At 46.9% G+C, this 20389-nt stretch overlaps 1 protein-coding gene across 1 annotated transcript in view; it reads right to left on the bottom strand.

The window, feature by feature from the left end:
* POU2F3 (POU class 2 homeobox 3) overlaps positions 1-20389 on the bottom strand; it is an 81540-nt gene that overhangs the window by 33390 nt on the left and 27761 nt on the right. Inside the window, exon 3 of the mRNA XM_054661799.2 lies at positions 17311-17345. Within this exon, the coding sequence (XP_054517774.2) occupies positions 17311-17345 (35 nt within the window). The remainder of the gene's footprint in view (positions 1-17310; positions 17346-20389) is intronic.

The following is a 20389-nucleotide window of genomic DNA, read 5'->3' as shown; positions in this document are numbered from 1 at the left end:
TTACTGCCTTATTTGCAGCTGGCACAAGTAGAAATCAGGGCAAGAGAAAGGCATAGTACCTGCTCAATAAATACATTCAAATAGGTAAATGGATGGCTAGATGAACAAATAGTTACACCGTGCTCTGGCCCGCCTGGATCTCACCTGAGCATTGAGTGTTATGCTGTACACTTGTGGATCTCATACTTAAAGGGAGTGATTGGCAGACCAAAACACATGCATGTAAAGGCAACAAGGCACAAACGAATTCAAGGAGTTCATCACAGCGTTGTAAAATAAAGTATTGGAAGCAACCTAATATCCATCGATTGGGGAATGGAAAAGTAAGATTATGTTAAAACAATAGAACAAGCCAGGTGCAGTGGCTCACGCCTGTAATCCCAGCCCTCTGGTAGGCCGAGGCAGGCAGATCACTTGAGGTCAGGAGTTCGAGACCACCCTGGTCAACATGGCAAAACCCCATCTCTATTAAAAAAATACAAAAATGAGCTGGGCATGGTGGTGGGCGCCGGTGATCCCAGCTACTGGGGAGGCTGAGACACGAGAATTGTTTGAACCCTGGGGGCGGAGGTTGCAGTGAGCCGAGATAGCACCACTGCACTCCAGCCTGGGTGACAGAGCAAGACTCCGTCTCAGAAAAAAACAGAAAAACCCCCAAACAATAGAACATTATGTGGTCATTAACAAAAATCATATAACTCTCTATGTACTGCCATGAAACAACCTATAAATATTATTTAAAAATTTTAAAAGCCACTAAAGAATATATACAGTATAATTTGTACATATGTGTGTAGGCCACAAAAATTTATACATTTCCATTTGTAATATATATCCAGAGAAAAAGTCTTCCAGACATATATACACTACCCTGATAAAAGGAGTTACCTCTGGGAAGAGGACTGAGTATGAACAGGGATAAAAATAATCTTCCTTTTTAATCTCTATTATGAAATTTTTTTACAACCAGAAAGTATTCATGTATTAAGTATATAACTGGTTTAAGGAAGGCATTCAGCAGCATAACATATGGAATCGTTTACAGATCCAGGATATTTACACAGAAAAGGGATGATTTCAGGGTGATGACTCTTCTCAAATATTGAAGGGCTGCCATGTGATTGGGACAGACACAGGCCCTGAAACAAGCGGGCAGAGTGACCAAGAGAGGTGATGGCGTCTAGCATTTCAACCCACTCAGTCCTGAAGCAGGCTGGTAGCAAGTCTGAAAACCCAGGATGAGTTTTGGCAGAGACTTGGGACCACAGGCCATCTGACAGGGGTGTCAGCAGAATTTGTATATGAGGCATAGGTCGTACTGGAATCACTCTGTCTTAGGCTTTTGAGGCTCATGATTAGTAAACATTTCTTTTTTTAGAGTCAGATACAGTTGTTTTATTTTGCCAAATAAGAATAGTAAAGTAACTAACATCATCGACTCTGACCTTCGTTTCATTACGTGCACTAAATATTTTAACACCAAAAATGCAAAATCTTGAATGATAAAAATGGAATATATTTAGTTCTGTACACCTGCACTCCATTTCTCCTTTTAAAATTTCACAGCGGAGGGTGAAAGACATTATATTATGAATAAACAAACGTGTCAACACACAGGATTAAAAGGAGGAAGACAGCCTTGTGCCAGAGCAGCGGGGCTCTGTGGGATGCTGCTGAGAACAGGGGACAGACGGCCTCAAGGACCCATTAGCCCTAAGAGTCTGTGAGTTTCACACTCACCCCAGGGCTAAAGGCTCAACACAAATTTATCTCCACAGTTTATGAAAAATAATGTTACAGTGATGTCATGTGTCACTGGATGTCCCCAACCACACTGTTTCCATTCAAATGGCCAGGAGAGGGCAGCCCCAGGATGGCCACGTTAGTTCCTAAGGGGCGTTTAGTAAGAGCCCTGTTCTGGCTTGGGATAATTAGCTGACCTAACTACAAACCTCAAACTGGATTGGTCAGAGTCCTGCACACACTCCGGGTCCCTAGAGGCTAGGCCCTAGCACCCAACAACCACCAAGCCAACACTGAGATGCCTCTGTAAAGAGCTCCCGGGCCCAGCCGGCAAGTGGTAGGGTTAGGCAATATTTACCAGAGCTGACTGGATGGAGCCCACTCCACACTCTATTTGCATAAAGCCAACAAGTTCACCTTCCTGGGAAAAGGGGGCAGGTTTTGTGGATCACTGGATGCAAGAAAAGACAACAGGGAGCAAAGCAGCCACAAGAGCAGAGGAGATGGGCGTTCGTGGCCCTCAGGAAGCGGGGTGATAGGCAGGTGGAGAGGTTCAGCCCAATAATCCAACCGTGCATTTATTTACTTACTTAATTTATGTATTTATTTTTGAGATGGAGTCTTGCTCTTGTCACCCAGACTGGAGTGCCGTGGTGAGATCTCAGCTCACTGCAATCTCCGCCTCCCAGGTTCAAGTGGTTCTCCTGCCTCAGCCTCCCAAGTAGCTGGGATTACAGGTGCACACCACCGTGCCCCACTAATTTTTTGTATTTTTAGTAGAGATGGGGTTTTACCATGTTGGCCAGGCTGGTCTCAAACTCCTGACCTCAAGTGATCTGCTTGCCTCCATGCATTTATTTAGAACACACTTACTGAATGCACCAGTAACTGAACCGCACAGGCACTGTTCTACCATATATATGATACAGACCCTTTTCCCAAATATTCCACTGACTGGTGGGCAGGGCAGACACACACACACACACACACACACACACACACACACACACACACACACACGAAGCCTATTAAGGCACACAGGTGGAGGTAGTGGAGGGGGTAAGTTGGAGAATGAGGCATTTGAACTGAGTTTGGAAAGATGAATAGGAACCTGAGAATGAGATGGGAAGTGGGGAGAAGGGAGGGGGTGGGGGCAGGCTAGGGTCAGGGCTCATGCAAACCAGAATCAAGACGCCTACTTCTCTGTTCCTCTCTGCTTTCGAGAGCTTCCATCATTCCAGGCAGGATTCTCGTTGCTTCCCAGGTGGTACTTGGAAGTCCTTAGGGCCCAGGGAAGGAGGGGAACTGGAGGCCTCGTATGCACTTGGACTCCCCAGATCCTCAGAGGCCTGCCTGAGCAGGACGGGGCAGCCCACTGGATGCTGCTGGGTTGCCACATCCTGGACAAAGTCACAAACTCCAGATGCTGCTGCTCCATACCTTGCTTTATGCCAGAAAAGCACCTGTCTCTCCCAGGTCACGTGGGCAAGGGCAGCCTCTACACAGTCTGGGGAGTGCCCTAAATAGCCAGAAAGCTGCCCTCTTCCAAGCTGACAGGCCATCCTTAAGGGAGGCACCAAATCCTCAGAAAGGAAGTTGGTTCTGGTTCATGTCAGACACCTAGGGAGGGACTCCTTGTCTTCAGGCAGCTTCACTGCTTCCTCCTCCCAGACAGAGTGGTTAGCCTTCTCTGGCTTGGCAGCTCTCGCCTTAGAGTCCAAGTTCAGCTTGATCACTCTTCTCAGCCACACTTGCAAAAGTCCCAGCCCAGAGCTAGGAGCACAGCTCTCCACCATTGGCCTCTGCAGGAACCCATGTTTACTGCCAGTGACTGGGTATCCAAATCTTCCTAGGCTCCGTTTGCCAGCTACATAAGTGGCCCGCAAAACCCACTTCCAAGCCCTCAGATGAAACCATCCACAGTGATGGCCTAGGTTAAGTTTTAAAAAATTTCTTGTTAGGATCACACACTGTGAGATGTCATCAAGGGGGAAAATATAAACATAAAAATCTTAATGTATAACTTGCTTTAAGCAAAGCCTATAGATGATATTTGGCTCTAACTGACCATAAAAATTCATTCTTTGTTCTCTGAAAATATTCAGTCTAATATTTCTCTTTTTTTTGTTTGTTTCTTTTTTGAGACCGAGTCTCTGTCACCCAGGCTGGAGTGCAGTGGTGCTATCTTGACTCACTGCAAGCTCTGCCTCTCAGGTTCAAGTGATTCTTGTGCCTTAGCCTCCAGAATAGCTGGGATTACAGGTGCCCGCCACCATGCCTGGCTAGTTTTTATGTTTTTAGTAGAGACAGGGTTTCACCATGTTGGCCAGCCTGGTCTTGAACTCCTAGCCTCAAGTGATCCGCCAGCCTCAGCCTCTCAAAGTGCTGGGATTACAGGCATGAGCCACTGCGACCCGCCTAATATTTCTTTAAACACAGATTCTCTGGTGAAGGAAAATAATATTTCATTGATGAAACTTTGATTTGTATACAACATTTCAAAAACCACCCTGTTAGGTATAGTGAGGCATGCCTGTGTTTGCCTGGCCCAGACTGAGTGCATAGCCCAGACCGAAAGCATGGCTTTCTTATGACTGCTTTAGTAATGACTGAGTGAAGCACAAGGGCACAGGTAAGAACACTCAGAAGAAGGCCAGCAGTTGGGGGAATCTGAGAAGCACTGTCATCTGGAAACGGAGGAACCAGAGGTCTTCAGGGCCTTCCAAGGGCAAAGCTAAGAAGAAGGGGTGAACTGGAGCCACATGGATATGAAATGGGGCAACTGGAACCAACATTGCTGCTAAATTGTTGCAATGGGAACAACAACAACTCACATTTATTGAGTGTCTACTGTGTCCAAGACACTTTACACTCAAGATCTCATGGAATCCTCCTCCTAACAGCATTATAAAGTTGATCCTATTTTTCCTCCCATTGAACAGAGAGGAAACTGACACTTGGAGAGCATAAGTCACCAGGTTACACAGATTCTGTTGGTGGAGCCAAGATTCAAAGCCAGGTCTGTGTAATGCCAGAGCTCAATCTTCAACCACACTGTCTGCTACAGGACTGGAACCAGGGACACCCCACAGCAGTCCATGCTGATGAAGTATATGGGAGGAAATATGAGTAGATGCCAGCGCAGGGGAGGGGCTGCCAAGAAAGAAAAGCACAGCAGGATGTGAACTAAGTTATCTTCAGCATTTGGGAGCCAAGAGGGCTTTGGTGGAAAAGGGAGGGAAGTCTCAACACTTGATCTGAACACAAGCAGCAGAGGTCCAGGAGGGTATGGGGGCCATGAAGGCAGCGGTGATCAGTGGGACAAGCTGGATTTGGAGATAACAGACCTGTAGTGAGCACAGCCCCTGTGATCCAGCAGTCACAGAGAAAAGGGAATGGAGTAAGTCCTGGCTCTGCTACTGAGTTGCAGGCCAGTCAACCGTTTGGGCTTCAGTTATCTTCTTTGTTAAATGAGAGTACTAACACCCCCTTGACACAGTTCTTGTGAGTGGAAAAAAACCTATTGGCTTAGAGAAGCCCTCTGGAAGTTGTCAAGCAAGAGGGACATAAAACTCGCTGTGACCTGGTATCAGGTAGGAAGTGTACAGGGACACAGAAACAGCACCTGAGCCCCACGGTGGCCTCCAAAGCCGCTTAAGGGTCAGACTAGGGGGAAGGAAGCTTTAAGGTGGAAAAAGTTTATTTTTAGCCAAGGCTGATTCTGGGAGAAGACGACTCTCTGGTTGGTTACAAGAGCTTCAGGCAGAGCCCTCTTTGACTTGGGGGCAAAGAGAAAGCCAGGGCCCGCCCCCTCCCTGCAGGCACACACAGGCAAACACTGCCTCTTCCCTGGACCCTTCTCACGCACAGGCCCAGGGAGGCGGCTTCTCGAAGGGCCAGGGGAACCCTCTTTGGGTGGGAACCCTTCTCCACCCCACCCTTTACCTGGCAACCCTCCCTGAGCCTGCAGATACTATCTCTACCATCTCAGCTGGCAAGCCTCAGCCAGAAGAGGTCTGCGGGTGTTGGTATGACTGACAGGGCTTTGGAAACATGGAAAAGTACTGGACACATGTCAAGTGAGGGGCTCTGGGTAACATTAGGTCATGTCTCATTTGCAGGAGTGCACACACACAAACACACTCTCTCTCTCTCTCTTTCTCTCTCTCTCTCTCTGTCTGTCCTCTTTCTCTCAAAAGCAGCCTGGTAAGGTAGAAAGTCAGACAGGCCTGTCTTACATCTGAGCTCCACCTTGGACAAGTTACTTAACCTCTCTGAGCTACAGTTTCCCCAGCTATATAATGGGAAGAATAATGCTTACCTCACCAGGCTGTTGTAAGGATTAATTAGGTAATCTCAAGTAAGATATCACCTATGTAAAGTGCCTGGCACAGCACATCAACTTTGGTTTGAATTCTGGCTCTAAGCAGGTTGCTTGACCTCTCCTAGCCTCAGTTTCTTCATCTTTAAAATGGAAATATAAAATCTACTGCTCTGGGTGGCTGTAGGTTTAAATGAGATACTGCTTGCAAAGCACTCAACCCACTGCCTGTTATAAACTGAGGGTTCAATAAATAGTATTAACTTTCCCTGTTATTGTTTGGGGCTAAATCCAGCTTCCCTTTCAAAAGCCTTGCTCCAAAGAGACGCCTGCTTGAGAAAGGGAAGGCCTGGCCCTGCTTTTAGTGTCATCAGTGTCTGCATCCACCAAAGGCAACTCACTGAAATCTCCAGAGAGAAGCCACTTTTTGGCTCCTGCACAATCAGGTGAAGGACCCCTACCTTCTTCTCCCTCCTTCATTCTCACTGTTCTCCACCCAACACCTGAGCCAAGACGAGCATTCGGTCTCCGCTACCCATCCAGAATGCATGCAGAGCTCATGCCAGTGCTGGAGCTGGAATCAGCTAGCCCCAAACCCCATGCTGCAGAGGGGCTTTTTGGTGGTGTTTGGGGCTGTCTGGTACACCAGCAAGTACTAGGCACAGGCTTCTGGAGAACCCAGACAGCTGTTCCTGTTCCTCTGTGCTGTTCATTATGGGGCTTGCCACAGGGCTTGGTCCACCCAGTACTGGGGCTGCTGCCCAGGCTACAAACAGGAAACAGTTGACACCTGAGCCTCAGGCCAAAGCACCAAGCATGGCTGGCAAAAGAGGACAAATTCCCACCTCTCCAAAAACAAACACGTTTACCAACTGCTTCCCCGCCCACGCTTGCAGAGGGCGGTGGGGCTGAGATTGGGAGATGATGGATTCCAGAAAAAAATTACCTCTCTAATAGCATCTGCAGCCCTCCAACCTGGTGCAAGCCCAGCTAAGTAACCACACAGGGAGAAGGGTGGTGGAGAAAATGATGGGTTCTTATTCATCAGAAAATAATAAGAGCTAATGTTTATTGGTGCATTATTGTATACCAGACATTATTCTAAGTACTTTATAGATCTTAACTCTATTCATTCTTACGCCATCCCTAGGAAATAGATACTTTTACTATTCTCATCTTCACATGAGTAATCAGAGGCGCAGAGGAGTTGACCAATACAGACAATATGACCCAACCACCATATCACACGGCCTCCTCCCGAGACAAGCAGGCAGTGGTGGGGGGAGAACCACAGAGTCTGGAGTCTGGCAAGCCTGTCTTTAAATACAGACTTCTCTGTGAACAGTGTTATGATGGGAAAATTCCCTAACCTCTCAGTGCCTCAGTTTTCCCATCTATGGAATAGGAATGATGACAACTACTTCACAGGGTTGCTCTAAATATTAAACAAAAGAAAGTATATAAACCCTTTTATACTCAATGCCCGGCATACAGTCAGAGTTCAAGAAATGCTATAATTATTATAGTATCTTGACTACAATGGGGACATCACTTTGGAGAAGGGAGTTATTTAATCTTTTTTAATATATACTTTAAGTTCTGGGATACATGTGCAGAATGTGCAGGTTTGTTAGATAGGTATACACGTGCCATGATGGTTTACTGCACCCATCAACCCGTCATTTTATCAGGTATTTCTTCTAATGCTATCCCTCCCCTTGCCCTCCACCCCCCGACAGGCCCTTGTGTCCATGGAGAGTTATTTAATCTTGCCAATTATCTCCTGCCTGAACATTCTGCTCCATATCCACCTAATCACTCAGTCAGCGCAGCTCATTCCCTGTGGGGGTGGCGCTGGTTTACACACCCCTTGCTCTGACATTTTTAGGAATTTTTCAGACCCATCTCCCTCACTGGATAAACAGCAAGTAAGTTCTCTGAGGGCAGAGGCTGTATGCATTCTTTCTGGGGGCGCCTTTTCCTGGTGTTGTATTTCTATCTGGAAAGTCTCCAGCCAGTCACATCTGGCTCTGTCTCCTGGTAAGAGAAGTGACTTATCCCCTTGGTGGGTCAAGGTCACTCGTTCTCACTGGGGATCACAGCTACCCCGGGAGATGTTTTCTGAAATCTGTGGCGTGGTTTCTCTGGCTGTCTTAATAATTAGGAGGCGTGGCTTGCATTTATTGGGCTGAGGGCAGGTATTCTAGACATCTTGCGCTGTAGAAGACAGTATCAAATAAATACTTCTTTGCATCCCATACAACTTTTTATATGACTTCCAAGTGCCCCACCGGACATCTGTGTCGGTGAACAGCCTGACTATAATCATATAAGCCCAAAACCCAATTCTATTTTTTATGCAAACACAAAGTATCTTTTACACACTCTTAATATGCATTTTACCCAGGGATGCCATTTTCTGTGTTAATTGAGGAAGTATTAGATTTGGCTGGAGCTTTACGAAGAGTTGTTTAACACTTTGAAAGATCATGGCTTTTGAGCAGCCAGGATAGCATACCAATATCAGCCTGTACTTGTGTCTGTCACACTCATAGAGGCATGAGGGACCTACTGTCTCATTAAACCTTTTAGGGGAATATGTCTAAGGATATACTTGCTGAAATACACATTGTTTTATTAATTACTTTGCTTTTTACTTTTTATTCAAATTAGACAATATTACTGATTTTTATTTGTATATCTGTTTTTTCTTTTTTGAAACGGAGTCTCGCTGCTGCCCATGCTGGAGTGCAGTGGTGTGATCTCAGCTCACTGCAACCTCCGCCTCCTGGATTCAAGTGATTCTTGTGCCTCACCCTCCTGAGTGGCTGGGTCTACAGGCATAAGCCACTGTGCCTGGCTAATTTTTTTTTTTGCAATTTTAGTAGAGATGGGGTTTTACCATGTTGGCCAGGCTGGTCTGGAACTCCTGACCTCAGGTGACCCACCTGCCTCAGCCTCCCAAAGTGCTGGGATTACAGGCGTGAGGCACCGCACCTGGCCTATGTTTTCTATAAATTTCACTCTAAGATATTAAAGGGGTTTTACAGGAGCCTCATTACAAGAGACACTGGATCTGATAAAACTGAGAACATCAGGGTTAGAAGGAGGTTGAGGGTGTGGCTTGGTCCCATATGGGCCTTCTGTCCAGATCTGCCTGTTGACTAGGAGGGTGCTTTTTAAAATTTTTTTATTTTTTATTTTTTGAGACAGAGTCTGGCTCTATCACCCAGGCTGGAGTGCAGTGGCACGATCTCGGCTCACTGTAACCTCTGCCTCCTGGGTTCAAGTGATTTTCCTGCCTCAGCCTCCCAAGTAGCTGGGATTACAGGCGTGCACCACCATGCCCAGCTAAACTTTTTTGGATTTTTAGTAGCTAATTTTTTTGTATTTTGTATTTTTAGTTGGTATTTTTAGTATTTTTTTGTATTTTTGTATTTTTAGTATTTTTATTTTTGTATTTTGTATTTTTGTATTTTAGTATTTTTTAGTAAAAAATGCATATTTTTGTAATTTTGTATTTTGTATTTTTTGTAGAGGTAGGGTTTCACCATGTTGGCCAGGCTGGTCTTGAACTCCTGACCTCAGGTGATCCACCCACCTCGGCCTCCCAAAGTGCTAGGATTTCAGGTGTGAGCCACTGCACCCGGCCAGGAGGGTGCTTTCAGGTCTGTTTTCTGCCGGCTCTATCTGTGCCTAGTGGATGTGTTTAATTCTGCAGTGAGGTCTTAGAAAGCCTGTTGTGGCCAGGCATCAAAACCGTATCTCCAACATAGCTCTGTCTGTCAGGCTCCTGCATTTAAATTTCTGCTTTGACATTTTGGAGGGGAGAGAGAGGTTATTATACACTGACCCTGAAAACCCAGCTGTACTGCTTAGGGTTGAGCAAAATGTGGTTTGTTGGCTCCTCATCTTCTTCTCTTTCTTAGCCTGCCCTGCCCTGCCCTGCCCCACCACCCCCAAATCCTGTGTCCACCAGGAAGTACAGGACTGGAAGCTGGATCCTGGAACAGAAGCAAGCAATCCTCAGGGGAACAAGAGTCTTTCAGCCCTCAGTTCTCATCCTCCCAAAGAGGTCTCGGAGCCTCCCTCCATTGGACCCACTACCCTGAGGCTCTATTCTCCTGGCATGGCTTTCTTAGGCCCTCTGAACCAGCCCCACTGACCTCCCTCTCTGCGGCAGACCCTACATCTTCCCCACTGGGCTGGGAGCTCCTGTGGGCAGGGACCATGATGTACTCTTCTGTGTCTTCCTAATAGTCAGCTAAGTGCAGGTTTGTGGAACTAAACAATCCAACATGGCCTATTCATTCCCTCCCTTGCTCTCTCAGGCTCAGTGGCTTTGGTGCTTACTGTCCTGAGGCTGCTCCTGGTTGGGGGGGGGGCACTTACTCTGCCATCACCACGGACCCTCCATTGCCAGCTCCAGGGCCTGGCACTGCTGCCCCTGCATCTCCTTCACTGGCCTCCCTGAAGAAACCTCTCCATCATTCTGGGTCCTTGGAGACCTTTCCGTACCTGAATCTTGTTGATTTTAAAGAAGATGCCCCAACGAGCCAATTAATTACAAGTCAATTTGTACTCGGAGCAGCTAGAGAACCATGGTAGTTCGTTGGTCACATTCAACAAAACAATGATGGAAAATCCCAGTTGGTTTAAAACTAAATGCTACACTAGGGCACACCAGGGCAACTCCTCAGGACGAGCTGGCGCAGGTGTCCAGAAACAGGCATGGGAGAGCCATTGGTGCAGGTGAGCTTAGAATGCTGCCAAGTGTGATGCTGAGAGGAAACCCCAGGCCACTGATTCTCAGCTTTCGGGGCAGGAAACGTGGGACAAGGACAGCTGCCAACTTGCTTCAGACTCTCTTCTGGCCTCACAGAACTTTTGGGAGGTCTTCAAGCAACACAATGCTCAACAGCATACATAAAACACTGTCCTGATCTGCCTGGTGGAAATCCATGGCCCTGGATGATGAGGGTTCCAGAAGTTACCAGAACAGAGCAGGTGTGAGGCCACCTACATATGCAGTTGTCATTTTGGAACCCCCAAGCCCCTTTAATCCAATTCTACCTCCCAGTGTTGGCCCAAAGAGCAGGAAATGGAGTGGAGAGACTCCAGGCAAGGACAGCTGTGCCCTGGGCTCCTGAACACAACTGCCAGGGCACTCAACCCTCCTTCCCTCTCAGAAGAGCCCTCCACTGGGGTCCTCCCACTGCCACCACCAGATCCCTCTTTCCTTTCTCCTGCACTGCCATTCCTAGCTCTCCCAGGCCACACTCACTCAAGTCCCCTTCCTCCACAAAAGCCTTCTTTTCACGCTGCCTCCATCTTAAGCCAAACACCTCCATCTCTTTATCACCCTATTCCTCGAAAGGGAATTCTACAGTCCAAGTCTCCATCATTTCCTTGACTCCTACTCACCCCTCAGCGGCAGCAAGCTTGACATCCACTCTCACTGTGGACCAGACAGACACCAGGCAAAGGCTATCCTTGCCTGCCTGACTTCCAAGTTCCTAGCCAACTTTTAGGCTTCAGACTCTACTGTATTGCTCCGTATGCTCTGATGCTGTTGGTTCTCCCCACCTTCATGAACATCTCTCCTTTGTGAGCATGGCTCCCCTCCTGTCCCTTTGACCTTCCTTCCTAGTTTCATCTATAGACATCCACTCCTCAGCCTGTCCCTTAAGTGCCCTTCTCCAGGTCTGTCCTTGGTCCTCTTCCCACTCTGCACATCCTCCCCAGGTAACCCCATTCCCTCTCATCACTCCATGTAATATGATCCAGTGGCAACTCCCCAATACGCATCTTCAGTGCTGCCTGTCTCCTGGGCTCCAGATCCAAATTTCTTGCCATGCATTGGGCTCCCAAAGCTCATTCTCTGCCCCTCCTTCTCCTCCCATCATCTGGATAAGTTTGTTCCACCTCCTGTCTTCTTGATGATAGGTTGTAGTCCCACCAATGTTCAGCATCTCAAGCTAGAATTCTCAGCCATATTTAACTCATCCCTCTTCTTTGCTGTCCATGCCCAACCTGTGGCCAAAATCTTCCTGATCTTATCTCAGAATTCTCTCTTAAAGCTGGGTCTCTCCATGCCTACTGAAATAGTAATAATAATAGCACATATACAGTGTATATGTTCAAGATACTTGTCTAAGAGGTACCTACATATCATTTGACCCTCACAATAACCCCGTGAGACAGATATCACTATTCTCCCCACTTTATAGATGGGAAGATTGAGGCACATGGAGATTGGAGAACTTGCCCAAGGTCACATGGTCAGGTAGTGCTGGAGCCAGGATTCACAGCCAGGCAGCCAGGCTCTATGTTTGTGTGCATTTCCTTCCTTCCTTCCTTCCTTCCTTCCTTCCTTCCTTCCTTTCTTCTTTCCTTCCTTCCTTTCTTTCTTTTTCTTTCTTTCTCTCTTTCTTTCTTTCCTTCCTCTCTCTCTCTTTTTTTCTTTTTTTGAGACAGAGTCTCGCTTTGTCATCCAGGCTGGAGTGCAGTGGTATGATCTCAGTTCACTGCCACCTCCACCTCCCAGGTTCAAGCGATTCTCCCTGCCTCAGCCTCCTGAGTAGCTGGGACTACAGGCACCTGCCACCACACCCAGCTAAGTTTTGTATTTTTTAGTAGAGATGGTGTTTCGCCATGCTGACCAGGCTGGTCTTGAACTCCTGACCTCAGGTGATCCACCCACCTAGGCCTCCCTAAGTGTTGGGATTACAGATATGAGCCACTGCGCCTGGCCTGTGTGCATAACTTTCATGCTCTGTCTGTATCCTTCACATTTCTGGCTACAGCAGCATTCCACTGGGCCTCTCTTGCATCAGTTCATCACTCATCCTCCCTTCCCTTCTCACCCACACTCCCCTCCAATGCTCTTCTAGTAAATGAAACTAGTCATGCTTGAGAACACCTAGTAGCACCTTACTGCCCACAGAATAAGCCCCAGACTTCTTTGCTAGGCATTCAACATCTTCATAGCCTGGCCTAACCCAGCAAGGGAGACAACTCACTATCCCCTAGGCCTGGAATATTCCTGCCAACCCTCTCTGCTAGTCAAAGCCCTACTCTTCCCTCACCACCCACTTCAGACACCATCTCTTCTGTAATATCCTTAGGTAGAGCTTAGCATTCTCATGTCTCTCACAGAATTCACTATGCATCGTTGCAGTTTATCTTCTTACAACAGAAACCTCTCTATCCAGCACTTAAGAATGGCTGCATATTCAAAGGTTGAATGGATGGTCCTAGATCCAGCCTACTGGGTCCTTCTGTTTCACCCTCTAGATTTCAAATGATTCTTTTCGCTGGCTCACACACAATCATAAAGGCTGGAAAAATTCCATGTGACATATTTCCCCTCGCTCTCTACAGCTCAAGGGTGACTTTCTGCCTGATTTCTCTTCAATGGACAAATAAAATAAAATGGAAGTCGAGTGGAAGTCAGATTCCAACTAACCAGCCAAAATATGGCAAGAGATAAGTAATGACACCGTAACATGAAGACTGTTTGGGGCCTCAGACAGCATCTCAGCAAGCTTTTCCAGTTTATTTGTCAGGAAACAGAACCCCAGAAAGAAGAGGTTTGTATAAGGCAGCAACTAGTGAGGGACAGACAGCACTGGAACCCAGGACTTCTGAGTCCCTATCCAGGGCCTTAGCCTGTTGCCTCTCAAGTCTATCTTATCTGTCCTGGGGATGGAGGGTTGGCCTTGCTTCTGGGTCCCTTGACCTTCCCACCCTTTTCCCCCAGACAGACTCAGTCTGCCTTCCTGGGACCAGGAAGTTAACAGGCTCAGTGTGGAAACTTCCCGATGAGCCACGAGCATTCGTTGCTCATGCAACTTCAGGACTGTGGTTCACCCAGAATCTGGCTGCACCAACTGGCCTGGGGCCTTGCAACAGGAGCTTCACCCAGGGCAGTGGCTCTTTCTCTGCTCCCCTGTGTCTGCCAACCCCTTGTCTGTGTCAGATGCAGAGGCTGCTCCTACACAACCATTCTTTCTTCCCCTCCCTACTCCCTCTACCTCCCATTTCCTCCCAGTTAGTCATGGTGAGGTCACACTCAATCTCTGGCTCCCAGGCCTCTCCCCAGGGATGGTGTGTGGATACAGGGAGCAGGGCAGGTGCAGCAAGGCCTCATGGGAAAAATGGGCTCTGGAGTCAAAGAGATATGGGTTCAAATCCTGGCTCAGCCTGTCAACCAATTGTGTGAACTTCATCAGGTTATTTAATCTCTCAAATCCTTCTCTGAAAAAGGCGGGGCTGCCTGGGAGGCAGTTTTCTCACTTATGAAATTAGGATTGTATCACCTACCTCATTGGTTTAGAGTGAGAATTAAAGGAGATACAGTGCCAGAAGCGCCTTGCCCCGAGCCTGGCGGTTAGCAAGTTTTAGTTTGCTTCCCTTGCTGTGAAGTGTGAGGGTGTGACCCTCAAGCAGGGGCCTGGGAAGTCCTGGGTGCCCACCCACTGACCTGCAGGTGAGCTGGTGTGAGTGTGAGCGGAGGAGAGCTCCAGCCTGAGTGTGTAAATGAACGTGACCGGGCAGAGTGTCTCTTCCTCCAAAATTCCCTCCACCCTCTTTAAAGGAAAGATCTGTCGTGTCTGTTCTTGTCAGTGATGAGAATCCAAACCCCTCCCAGAAGAGGGAGGGGACAACCCACCCCACAAGGCTCATCCAAGGGAAACAAACTCCAGCAAGGCCCACTCCCAGCAGCAGCCACCGTGTGGGGAAACCATACTACAAAGATGTTCCAAGGGTCAGGGGCCTCCCAGGGTCAGAGGGGCTGCTCTCATCCTTCTCTCCAGCACTAGTGTGTCTCAAGCTTCCAACAAATCACATGGGCCGCCAAGCCCATGGGGCCTGTGAAGCTGGCCACCTCCCGGCAAGGCTGGCCTTGCCGTGTCTCGGTATGGAAGAGGCTCCTCCCCATGCATCTTGTCCCAAGGGGCTGGGGCCAGGAGAGGTGGGCCCTGGGCTGGGGAATCCTGAGTCCTCAGGGCAGAAAGCACAGGGCCCAAGACACATCCCAACCTGTTTAGGATCAGGATCAGAGAATCCATCAGGATCACAGAATCCTTGGGCATCTCCTCCATTTTCCTGCCCTTGAAGCAAACCTGGCCAAACTATCTCTGAGGTAAGAACCTGTCTCACATTTAAAGACCTTGAGTGAGATGCTGACTCTACAGTTTCCCTCCCTTGGTAGTTTTTAATAAACTGCATTGGCTGGAAGTCCTTCCTCTCTGTAGCTAACCTAGATCTCTCTTTAATTGAAGCCTATCTCTGTTTTAGTTCTCAGGTGTAAAGAGAGGGTAGTTGGCTTTCATTTGTTAGCAAACTCCCCAGCCTTCCTGATGAATAAAACTGCAGAATTTGCCTGCCTAAAAGGTGTTGGCTTAGGACTCAACATTATTCTTCTCTCTGACTGTGAAGAATGTACCCAGAATCAGCAGCCTTTTAGGAAATGTTAATAGTGACTTCAGGCCAGGCACTGTGGGTCATGCCTGTAATCCCAGCACTTTGGCAGGCTGAGGAGGGAGGATTGCTTGAGCCCAGGAATTCAAGACCAGCCTGGGCAAGGTGGCAAAACCCCATCTCTACAAAAAATACAGAAAATTAGCCAAGCGTGGTGGTGCATGCCTGTGATCCCAGCTGCTTGGGAGGCTGAGGTGGGAGGATTGGTTGAGCCCCAGAAGTCAAGGCTGCAGTGAGCTGTGATTACACCACTGCACTCCAGCCTAGGCAACAGAGTGATAGCCTGTCTTAAAAACAAAACAGTGACTTCATATCACTCTGCAGATAAAGGAGGAGAAGAACCTTGTCTGCCTTTGATCTCCAGCCCCCATTCTAGACTTCCATCTAGATCTGGACTCAGGATAGCAGAATCTAGGGGAGGAATCCTAGTGATTACCCAATGCAGCCCTTTTCCTTCCTTCTTGCCATCTCCCTTTCTACGTCACCCTTCTCTGACTAAAACTTCCTACTCATCCTTCAGAGACAGACTCAGATATCACCTCATCCATGATGTCTGCTCTGAGCTCCTGGGAAGAATTCAGTGTTCCTATTTCTATTTGATTTTACACTTTTTCCATACCTCTAGTAAAACATAAATGAGGCTGTATTATAATTATTCACTTAAGAGTAAGTCTGTCCCTCTCCCTCTCTCTATAGACATTCCACCCTGTCCTTATACTAGACTTTGAGCTCCTTCAAGGCAGAGACCATGTCCTAATTTTGTGTTCCCATATCTGGCATAGTGCAAGTACTCCCCCACTGCCAAATTTATGGAATAAATTAATTTTTCAGTTGAGAAAACTCAGACCAAAAATATTAAATAACTTGATTAAGGTTATACACCTAGTTAGTGGCAGAAATGGGACGAAAACCCAGGCTTTCTAAGTTTGTGTTTAATTCTTACCCCTCTCCCTCACTCTAGGACTCCCCATTATTGCTCCCTGCTTGGCTCCAGCTTAGCCTTTCTCCTCCCAACAAATTCTCCCACTCCCGCCATCTGCTTCTGACATCACACCCTGTCCTACCTCCCACCCCGCCATCTTCCCATCAGCCTCCAACCTCAAGGGCAAGTCCTCTCCCTCGGCTTCCCCCTTCTCTTTACACATCCACATCTATCTGTCCTGCAGTCTTTCCAACACCACCTTCTTCTGCCCAAAGCCCTTCCTAACTAAGTCTAACCTCATTCAACTTGGTTTCCTTGCAAAGCACCAGGTGCATGTCTACATTGCCCCCGAGCCTGGTTACCTGCTCTTTTTTGAGCTCTTTCTGCCTATCTGTTTCCTGTTACGTTACGTTCTCTAGCTTCTTCCTTTAAATCAGGAATTCTCTGTGGCAACCCAGGCACCTCATCCTTTGTGGCTCCATAAATTCCTCTGTACACAGTCAATTCATGCAAACACCCACCCAAGAGGCAACTCAGGCTAAGCATTGACAGGAAAAGAGCTCTTGTCTTAGATTTCTGGACCACATCTGGCATAAAGTTTACCCTAAACAGGTGCTCCATTTGTTAGCCCTTTTCTGAGAGAGTACTGAAGAGACCCCAACATTGGCTCATGGGTTGGGGTGGGAGGTTGGGCTCAAGGTCCTTTGATCCTGAAAGGTTGGGGTTTGTGAATAAACACCCCCAAATTGTACTTAATCTTGTCTTCCTCCATACCAGACAGTATAGGTGATGCCCAAATTTTATAGAATAAACGTTTCTTTCTGACCCAAGTTCTTACCTGCCTGTTGAAATCTAGGCCATTTCGATCATTTCCTAGAAAAGATAAAAATATATGTATATTAGTTGGTAGCAGGTTTGGAAGAGCTGAAGGTTAGAAAAAAAACTAGGATGTTGAGAGGCGTGTGGCTCTATTTTGAAAAAGAGCACCTGCTTCGCTTGTGGTTGGGATCCTCCTCCTCGACCTGTTTCCTGGAAACGCCTTTGGAAAGTCTCCTCCAGGGTGGTGATAGCTGGGTAAAGGGTCACCTTGGAGGGGAGGCTGAATCATCTGAGGTCACACAGCAAATCAGAGTCTGTGGGGAGGACAGCTGGCCATGCCAACTGGAGAGCTCACTCCACCGCATGCTTCTATGCCCGGGCTTCCCCCTCAGATGGCAGCTGCTACATCCCTCCAGGGACCAAGGGACCAAGAAGAGACCAGCATGGATCCCAAAGGACTCCCTAGGACAGAAGTCATGCTACTAGCCCAGCCCTCCAGGAGAGATGACACCTAAAGTATGTCAGCTAGACAGCTGTCTTTCTTGTTTTTTCTCACCCTCAACTTTTACCATAAATGTTGGGCTGAAAAAGTAAATATGTGCTTAAAAGAAATGTCTTTTGGTGGCTGGAAACGGTGGCTCATGCCTGTAATCCCAGCACTTTGGGAGGCTGAGGCAGAAGGATCACTTGAGCTCAGGAGTTTGAGCCAGGCTGAGCAACACAGTGAGACCCCATTGCTACTAAAAATACAAAAAAATTAGCCAGGCATAATGACACATGCCTGTAGTCCCAGCTACTCAGCGGGTGGAGGCAGGAGGATCACTTGAGCCCAGGAGGTAGAGGCTGCAGTGAGCCCTGATTGTGCCACTGCACTCCAGCCTGGGCAACAGAATGAGACCCTGTCTCAAAATAAATAAATAAATACATACATAAGAGGAAGAAAAGCAAAGCTTTTTGGTTCAGAAAAAGTCTAAAGTAGTGGAAAAATCACCCTACCGAGAGGACGTCATAATTAATATTTTTGTATATTTTATGATATTATTTATAATTGTTTCTCTTCATGGATATATACCACTCTGTATAGACTTTTATCCCACTTTTTCCAGTGAGCATCATAAATATTTCTCCTATGCTATTAAGGAACATCATAAATGCTTCTATGCTTATAAGTATCATTTTTAATGGTTACATAATATTATATTATATGGATATACCATGATTTGCTTAAACTTATACCTATTGTTAGCAGAATCATTTTCACTCTTTTGCTATGTGAATAGGAAAATTGCTTTTCCTATTCACATAGCTCTCCAGGACTGGAGCTGCCGCACAACCTTCCTTTGGGTCTCCTGTATTATTGGTTCTATAACATCAAGGAAAATAATTATTTATTAAATACGGTACCCTCAGAGCCCAGCACTATGCAGCATATGCATATATATTAATATGCATATACAATATGCTATATATATATGCATATATATATTCCTTGAGAGCTGGACAGTGACACCCATTTTTTTTGTCCTCAATGGCCACAAAATGACCACAGTTCCTAACATGGATAAGAGGCTCAAGAAACACCTGAGAGATGAATGAATGGGGTCTAACAGAATTCCCTGTTTTAACTCCTTTTCCTCAGCTGTGTCCTAAACATAATATGCATATATAATATGTATATGTATATATATATATATAGTAGGAGCTCAAAATACATTGGTTGAATGAATGAGTAAACAAATTCAAAACTCTCAAAATAGCTTTGGAATAAAGTCAGATTCCTTGACACAACATGGAATTCCCCACATGTCCTGTCTCCTGCCTACCTTTTCTGCTCTTATGCCACTCACAATCCTACCTTACTTTTTCTCCCAGGTACCCTGAGCTCCAGCCACACAAAGTACTCACTTGCGTCCTAACACACACGCTCACGTTACCGTGCCTCCATGCACTGCTCCCTCGCATGGAGTTAGTCCCTCTCCCCTCTGGAATCCGGGAGGCCTCTCTGCTGGTTGCGTGGCACTCATTGTGTCACTCCCTCTTTGTATGTTTCCCTCTTCTGCTAGTCTATGAATTCCTTGACAGCTGGACAGTGACACCCATTTTTTTTTTGTCCTCAGTGGCCACAAAATGACCACAGTTCCTAACATGGATAAGAGGCTCAAGAAACACCTGAGAGATGAATGAATGGGGTCTAAGAGAATTCCCTGGAGCTTTAACCCCTTTTCCTCAGCTGTGTCCTAAACAACCATGGGCAAGTGCAGCCCTTTCCTGTGTGGTCATGAGGTCATGACGCATCTCTGAGAGCAGGTGGGCTGGCAAGGTGGCAGCAGAGGATGAAGAGCAGGTGGGGTCCCGAGAAAGAGGAAGAGGTGAGATGCAAAATGATCTCTGAGCAAAGCCTGGTTTTGAGATCAGCTATGATGATATATCAGATCTGCTAGGGGAGCTGGGTGCAGTGGCTCAAGCCTGTAATCCCAGGTGGGTCTATCATTTGAGGTCAGGAGTTTGAGACCAGCCTGGCCAATATGGTGAAACCCCACCTCTACTAAAAATACAAAAATTAGCCAGGCATGGTGATGGGCACCTGTAGTCCCAGCTATTCGGGAGGCTGAGGCAGGAGAATCTCTTGAACCCGGGAGGCGGAGGTTGCAGTGAGCCGAGATCGCATGACTGCACTCCAGCCTGGGTGACAGAGTGAAACTCTGTCTAGAAAAAAAAAAAAAAAAAAAGAGATCTGCTAAGGGAGCTAAAGACAGGAAGGACCCACAGCCGCAATAGCGTGTTGAAAGGGGTAGATGAAGGTAAAATTGCTTTTCTCTTAAAAAAAAAATCCCTTTGTGACATTGTGATGTTGTAACATTGGGTTAATAAGGAGTAATGTTCAAAGACTTGACAAAAGAACACATTCATTAATTCAACAAGTATTTACTAAGCACAGTCTATGTGCAAGGTGCTGTTCCAGGCACTGGGGATACAATATTGGAGAAGAAGGAAGTCACTGGCCTCATGGAGTTTCTTTTCTAGTTGAGAAGACATAAGAAAGAACTAAGCAAACAAAAATGCACTGTGCTTTCATTTACAGATAATTACTGTGGAGA

The sequence above is a fragment of the Pan troglodytes genome, chromosome 9, assembly GCF_028858775.2.
Source record: "Pan troglodytes isolate AG18354 chromosome 9, NHGRI_mPanTro3-v2.0_pri, whole genome shotgun sequence".
In the NCBI taxonomy this organism is placed as follows: domain Eukaryota; kingdom Metazoa; phylum Chordata; class Mammalia; order Primates; family Hominidae; genus Pan; species Pan troglodytes.
Note: the sequence above shows the minus strand (reverse complement) of the source record. Positions and strands in the feature narration are given on the sequence as shown.